Genomic DNA, 8,303 nt, shown 5'->3' with positions numbered 1-8,303 from the left:
GCTGGGTACAAACATATATGTAGACTGAGATAGAGATATTAAAATTAAAAGAGATGTGTAAATTAATATATTTAGAGTTATAGACAAATAATGAGATAAATATTTTGTAATAGAAAATAGAGGAATATTATAAAGAAAAGTATGTATTTTAAATTTTAATCAAAATGCCACTCCTAAAAATTATCGTATTTTCAAGTACTTGAAATGTATTTCCTTAAAATACTGGGAACAATATCTTGGTAAAATTTGGCTTCATTTTAAATCAACATGCAGTGATAATGGAATGGAAATAAGAAAACGTGTTGGGTAGAAATAGAACTGAAAGTAGTTGAAACACATAATATATGTTGTGCTATGAATAGGGAAGATTAAGAAGTTGGCACGTTGTAAAATTAAGTTGGGACTAGTCTGTGATGGGACTAAATATTTTTTTTCTGGTTTATCCAGGATGATGAATTGGGAAGGAGAGAATGGGGAAATGGAGCAATCAAACAACTGGAACTGACTTTGTTCTCCTAGGGCTATTTCACCATATTCAAGCCTCCAACATCTTCTTTGCTTTCATCTGTTTGGTGTTTCTTGTGACACTTGTTGGCAATAGTATGATGTTAATCCTCATTTGGTTGGACTCTCGACTTCATACACCTATGTATTTCTTTCTCAGTCAACTTTCCATCATGGACCTTTTGCATGGCTCCACTTTTGTCCCCAAGATAGCCATTGATTTCCTATCTGGGAAGAATAACATTTCCTTTATTAACTGTGCTATTCAGCTCTTTCTTTTCATGATTCTTGTGGGAGCAGAATGCCTTCTTCTGGCAGTCATGGCTTATGACCGCTTTGTGGCTATATGCCACCCTCTCCATTACTCAGTTCTTATGCGTCCTACAGTCTGTGCATCCATGGTGGCTGGCACCTGGCTGAGTGCTCTGCTTAATGCTTTGATCCATGTAATATATTCTCTGAATCTCCCTTACTGTGCCTCACGGGAAATTCACCACTTCTTTTGTGAGATCCCAGCTCTCCTGAAACTTGTTTGTGCTGATACATCGCTTTACGAAAATGGGCTTTTTGTGAGTGGAGTTATTTTCCTCCTCATTCCAATTTCAGCGATTATGGTCTCATATGGGCAGATACTCTCTACTATTTTGAGTTTAAGATCAAATGTAGGGATGAGCAAAGCTTTGGCAACCTGTTCCTCTCATATGATTGTGGTTTCTCTCTTCTATGGAACAGCCATGATCAAATACTTTCTCCCCAATACCTATCGTACATCTGAGCAGGATGAAATAGTGTCTGTCTTCTACACTATCCTCATTCCTATGCTCAACCCACTCATCTACAGTCTACGAAACAAAGAGGTGGCTGGAGCATTCAGGAAAGTTCTAGGAAGGCGAATCTCTTAAAATATTGATAATTTAAGAATAAGACATGGAAGATTGACCTCATATACAGAACACATTAAAGTCACAGAGATCAACAGCATACAACAAACTCTCTCCAACTTATCTGGAGACAACTCATGTACAACTATATTTGATATAAAATAATGGATCAGAAAACTGTTTGCTGCTTAGATTCATTTTTGCTTCACAATATTATTAAGTAGAATGCTCTATTTCAGAATATATCCCAAATTTTCTGGTGCTGGCAAACAGTAGGGAACACATGTGCCTATTAATTAATATTAAACAAGAGGGAAAATGTACAACCTAGACAATATTGACTGTATGCTGAATTTCACATTTATTCTCCCTAAATGGCAGTATTACAATATTATAACATCATCTGAAAATAAACATTAGTAATAACTTGCTTGCTGTGGAAATTTCATAGAATTAAAGGTAAAGCTGAATTCTGAATATATTATACTTGTGTGGCTCAAAAGCATACAGGTTTCTTCTGTTCTTACCACTTAATTTCAGAACTCATATTATGCTTTCTCTTAATTGTTAGAAACACACATATTCTTATATTATTTAGTAATATTTAGTTAAACACAGCAAATTCTTCTAATAAAATTAGTAATCTCCTTAAAATATTATCTCATTCATTTTTCTGGTCCGCTTTAATTTATATATATACGCATATATATAATATATGCACAAACATATATGCATATATATAAATGTTGTCAGATGTATACATATATGTTTAAGTTCCCCTTCATACAAATACATGTATATATATGCATATGTAAATATATATGTGAATATCACCCCCATTTGTAAAGAATGTTTTTCCTGATGAATATTCAAAAATGGAAATAATGGGTTCATTGATTATCACTGCTTTTTCTTGATGCATATTTCCCAATTAAATTTTATTAGTTATGTACAATTAAGGCAAAAAATCAATTAATGCATATGAGTCTATGTTTATGTAAGACTTGGTGTGCAACCCCAAACTTAACAAAATTGATGATATATGGTTATAGATTAAAAGTTTAAAATTAATTTTTAAGTGAAAAAGAGACTTACTGGAATTGTAATAAATATTTACTTATTTAGTTGCATACTATGGAAATTATTTGTATGCCTTGTAACATTTTCATTTGGGGCTTTTCAGAATGATTCCATATTACTTATGGTCTTCATATTTTCATATGAATTTTACTGATTTATTTTCATTTATTGTTAATGAGGAAAAGATCAATCCATGATCTCACTTTTAATATAATGCTATCACGTGTTATGTATCTTAATTTACATAACTATCATTTTTTAAATTTTGGGTATAATTATGTCTCATGGTCCTAGGCTTCTCTAGGGAAAACAAAATCATTAAGAGATATTTATCAATAGTAAGGAATGTTTTAAAAGCCTCTCATGTGACCATGGGAATGAAAAGTCCAGGTGCCACAGGCAAGCTGCAAACTGGGGGCTCCAATGAAAGCCCAAAAGAAGGTCCGTAACGAGTTTCTCAGAGACATTGGCTGTCCAAAGATAAGCTGGGAAATTTTCTCTGAATCCAGAAATCACTTCCCCTTTTAAGGCATTCAACTGATTGGATAAAGCATTACTCATTGCTGATGGCAATCTCCCTGACTGATGTAAATGTAATCAGCTATCTACGCAGTAAATTCACTGATGACTTAAGCCCATAAATATTCTTGTATTCCAATTAGCCCAGTGCTTGCTAGTCCAAATAAGTGGGCACTAATACCTGGCTGAGTTGACACATTAACCTAAGCATCACATGCATCATTGCATGTTATTTTATATTTTTGTTATTTCTTTGCACTGTTTCTGTGCTTCCCTTTTAAATCTGATTCCACAATTCATCTTCAGCATGCTCTATACTATCAAAATCTACATCTAAATATCCCTCTCCTTTGTTTTGCAGCTTGAATTTAATAATCAATAAATTGCTCTCATTTTCAAAAATATTGACTGCATAGAACTGGTTCACAGGTGCAATATAAAATTGTTATATAAACAGTAATCAGAGATACCAACTCTTTCTTATTTTTAAGTTTTAACTATTTAATCAACAATTGGTATTGCCTGTCTTTGCATCTATGTGTTAAACAAACATATGCCATGGTTTATTAGTTGCATGACCAACGGTCCTATGGGAATGTTCTTGAGCAGTGATCCTTCAATTAATAACTCTGATAAGAGCAGTTGTTGATAATCATGAGCTAAAATAAATGGAAATATTTATCTACATTTTGCTGGCCAAAATAATTTTCCTTCTACAAATACTACTTCAGATTATTTAATTAATTCACTTTCCTCTCATTGAGCAAATAGCCAATATATTAGTATTATAATAGGATTAAAGTGCTACAGCCGAAAAATCAATAGACTGATAGGGATTAAACAGCTCAAATTCTCCTTTCAGTCACTACATAGACAAATCATTAATCCACCCAAAAGCATATTAACATCCTCTAATTAGGTGCAATGAAAGGGACTAATTGGGCATATTTGATCATTTGTCCACTTATTGCTGTGTCTCGGTTAACTGTACCTCATCTTATTAGGAAATTGCCTCTCTTCTCTTTCTAAAATGTTGATTTTGGGAATCCTGTCAGGGACAGAATGCTAACCCATAATGAAATGCATGAAGTTATCCAGTATCAGCCAATTATGTATTCCCTTTGCCTAGTCACAGTTACAGATTTAGGAACGAGCATATCTTCAAGTCAAGATGAAATACTCTTTTTGGGGGATTTTTATATTCTGAAATATTAGTAAATCATGAGGATCCAAATTTATCTTCCAAGGGAAGTTTTCAACTTGTAAAATAGTTTCATTGGTCCTTTAAATGGTTTGAAAACCAATTGAACCAATATATAAAATTGGCAGTTGTTGCGTGCAAATATAAATTTATAATAGAAAATTCCATAGATGTCACAAAAATGGGCTTGCATCCAAACATGAAACTATCAGGGATGAAAAGAGCCCTGTCAATCACCCATGAAAGGCTTCCAAGTTTTACTACCATTTTCAACTCACTCATTTTTTGACATTTATCATTAACCAGGAGCCTATGGACAATAAGTTTCCTATGTATTTTATAATTTTATCTCCATAATTTCTTGAGGACTGATTCATGAAGTTAAATTTCTCAGTGCTAGCAAGAATATTTATAAATTAGATAAACTTTATAGATGATCGAGGTGATGTATGGGAGGGGAGTTAGCTGGGGCATGTCTCTAAGGCATATGTATATGTTCAAGTTTTCATGGGGCATGGTCACAGAGTGAATAGAAACTCACAATAATTGAAAATATCAAATTCCCATCTTGTTGAATTATGCTTCTCTATTGGACAGCAAGAATATCTTTAGTATAGGGTTGGTGTTTAGTGAAGTAGAAAGGACCATAGCACTGGATCTTTGAATTGATTGTAATGATGAAGCTTTTCTTTTTTTAATTGTATTTTTGAAGATATGTAGATCACAAAAAAATGTTACATAAAAAACTATAAGAGGTTCCCATATACTCCACACCCTACCCCACCATTCCTTCCACATCAACAACCTCTTTCATCATTGAGGCACAATCATTGCATATGGTGAATACATTTTGGAGCACTGCTGCACCATAAAGGTAATAGTTTATATTGTAGTTTACACTTTCCTCAGCATATTCAGTGGGTTATGGCAGGATAAAATGTACAGCATCTATTCCTGCAATATCATTTAGGACAACTCCAAAACTGAAAAATGTCCTCACATCACATCTCTTCTTCCCTCTCCCTATCATCAGCAACTACTGTGGTCACCTTCTCCACATTAGTGCTACAATTTCTTACATTACTAATCACAATATTTCTATAGTAGAATACGAGTAAGTCAACTCTAATCCATATTTTATTCCATCATTCTGTGGGCCCTGGGATGGTGATGTCCATTCCACCTCTGTATCAAAAGGGGGCTTATATCCCTCATGACTGATAGATGTGCTTCTCCTGCTTGCAGTTGTCGGCACTCTCAGTTCCCTGGTGTGGAGGTTGACCATCTTCGCCTCCCTGTTAGCTGACCTGGGTAAGTCCAATGAACTGGAGAGTAGGAGTTGCAACTCCTCTGAGACTCAGGACCCAGCTGGCACATGGGCAGTCCAGAGATTAACGTCTTCTGAGTATATACCAACTCCAGCACCAAGCACAGTTTCAATAAAAGTGACAGAAGAGGCATGTGTAGAATGGTCACATCTGAGTTCAATTCCTTCACACTCAGGAATACAAATTCCAAAGTATGACCCACTGGCAAGTCACTGAACTCTAGAGCTATTGGTCATGACTGTAGAAACTGTGTGTCTCTGTAGCCTTCAGGAGCACCAGTAGTAACTGTGGTTGTATCTACTTTGGCTGTCTCTGGGATCTTGCTGAGGTCCGCATAAGGATGGCCCCTCTGATGACTTCCCAACTCTCTTCTGAAGCCTCTTAGCCATATAATCTTCTTTTTCTTTACCATTTCCCCCTTTTATTCAAGGTCTTTTTCTTGTTGCTTCACCAGTTAGTGATTGGTAGTAATCCCTCAACACCAGGGAGGCTAATCCTCAGGTGAAAATTAGCCTAGGATTTTATTATATATTCCCTAAGAGTTACCTCCTGAGTGTCTCCTTTGCTCAAAAGTGTCCACTCTCTAATTCAGTTCAGCATATAAATGCACTACATCCCCCTTGATATGGGGCATGACTCCTGGGGATGAGCTTCCCTGGAATCATGGCATTATTACCAAGCACCAACTAACAATGCACCATGAAATATATCTTGGTCATAAGGTGGAAATGGTAAATACAAATGAGTTTTTATGGTCAAGAGATTGCAAAGTTTGTCTGGAAGTCATTCAAGAAGCTACACTTATGTACATCTCAGCAGGATCTCAATGACTACCACAGTAAATAGTGCCACAAATGCAGAGCTCCTGATGGCTCAAGAGATATCCTGACACTATAGGTAGGACAGAGAGGTTAAGTGGTTGGCATCCTGCCAGTGGTCCTTACCTTGGAATTAATGCTTCCCATTATTACAGAGTTGAATTCATTTGTGGTTTCCCTACACATAGCTCTTCTGTCCCTGCTATTTGAACCTATATTAGTATTATGCTTGATAGGCATATGTCCAAGAGACTTAAATCCTTGGTCTCTCCATGAGTCAGTTAGGCCCTGAATCTCAGCAGAATAGCAACACCTACTCTCCAGTTCATCAGATGCACCCCAGATAACTAACAAGGTGATGATGAAGGACAACATCCATTCCAAAAAAACAAAAAAATCTTGCAACAACAAGCAAGATAGTTCCATCCATATGCCTCTCAATTAGAGGCAGAGTGGGCATTAAAATCCCCAAATCTTCAAGGTTGGGTAATGAATAATGGAGTAACTTAGACTTACTATTATTTTACTATAGACTTGTTCATATTCAGCAATGAAAGCACTTTTATCATTGATGTGCAGGCAGAGTATTGGAAACTGAGTCACAGTGGTCTGGCAAGGAGAGATGTGCTGTTTTCATGCTATGCTTGCAACCTAAGGAATGTGGTAATTAAGAGATCCCGGCAAACAGGATAAAGCTGTTTAAGGCTGAAAGAAATGATGAGCAGATAACATTTTGTAGTAAACAGAACACTTAGACTTTGTACCTTGAGATAAGATTTTTTGAATTCCTTATACTATGAGTATTGTGATAGTTGACCACTTGCTGCTTGTTCTCATGTAGACTGGGGTATATATAGAACTGATTGTAAATAATAAAGTGTTCTGATGAGTCTACTCACAGGCCGCCTGATTCCAGCTCTCTCATTCTTTCTTTCTTTTTCTTTCTTTCACTCTCCTTTTTCTCTTTCTTTCATTCCTGAAACCCTTCAGGCCCAAATCTCCAATAAATAGTGCCCAACATGGGGCCGGAAGAAGTGAGTCTTTCAAACTAATATTGGGGAACCATGGAAAGGACTGCTACAAGTGTTGTGAATGACATCCAAAGCAGTATGACTTGAGTCTTCTTTTAGGTAAGTAAAATTTCCATGAAGTCATTAGGGTAATGGGTAATCAAACAGGACATGTGGAAGAATATTCACAAGTGTTAAAAACTTCGTTGAAAGCTAGTGGGGTGCCTATAGACAGTTTTGAATTAATAGAATTCTTTGGTTTAATACAAAAGCATTGTGGTTGGTTTTGACCTCAGGGGCAATAAAATCTTAAATTTGAAACAGTGAAAACATGTAATAAAAGCTTTATGGAGAGCATATCAAAGAGGGGAATCCATTCCTTTTATTTGTATGAACTTTGTGACAACAAATTGATGCCACCTTAGATCCTTTACAATCAGAGTAAGATGATTAAGAAGAAATTACTATATTTTCAAAACCCATAGAAAAACAGAAAATGGAGGGTCATTTGAAAGAACCAAATTCTGAGCCAAAAGGTGGAGGAGAGTCTCCTGGCTTTATGCCTAATCCTAATCCTAATTCTTTTATAGATAAGAAGACAACTGTCTGGATTGGAAATATTCAATCTCCATATATCTCATCCAGTAACTTATCCTAGCTTATATCCAGTTCAACCTAATTCACCTGATGAGCTGCCACTTATGACTGCCCTGACCTCAGCACCTGGAATTTTTTCAGATGTGTCAGACTCTTTACCCTATGTTAAAAAGATAGTTGTTTCCAACCCCATTTCTCAAACACTCTTGATGCACTGTTTATTGCAAGGATCTTGACAAGAGGATGCAGAGGCCCAGCAATTCTTATCAGCTTTTCCCATTATATCATGGCCAACCCCATCAGATGCTAATAATCCTCAGATTGTTGCTGAGCTCCATCATGAACCAATACCTTTTAAACTATTG

General features: G+C 35.9%; 1 protein-coding gene across 1 annotated transcript; it reads left to right on the top strand.

The window, feature by feature from the left end:
• Positions 1-824: 824 nt before the first annotated feature.
• Positions 825-1,406, top strand: LOC101414528 (olfactory receptor 2AG2-like). Its single transcript, XM_004463533.2, has one exon. It carries the CDS (start codon positions 825-827, stop codon positions 1,404-1,406), a length of 582 nt encoding a protein of 193 aa, XP_004463590.2.
• Positions 1,407-8,303: the final 6,897 nt, after the last annotated feature.

Source organism: Dasypus novemcinctus, chromosome 16, assembly GCF_030445035.2.
Source record: "Dasypus novemcinctus isolate mDasNov1 chromosome 16, mDasNov1.1.hap2, whole genome shotgun sequence".
Classification (NCBI taxonomy): Eukaryota; Metazoa; Chordata; class Mammalia; order Cingulata; family Dasypodidae; genus Dasypus; species Dasypus novemcinctus.
This window is presented reverse-complemented; position numbering and strand designations above follow the sequence as displayed.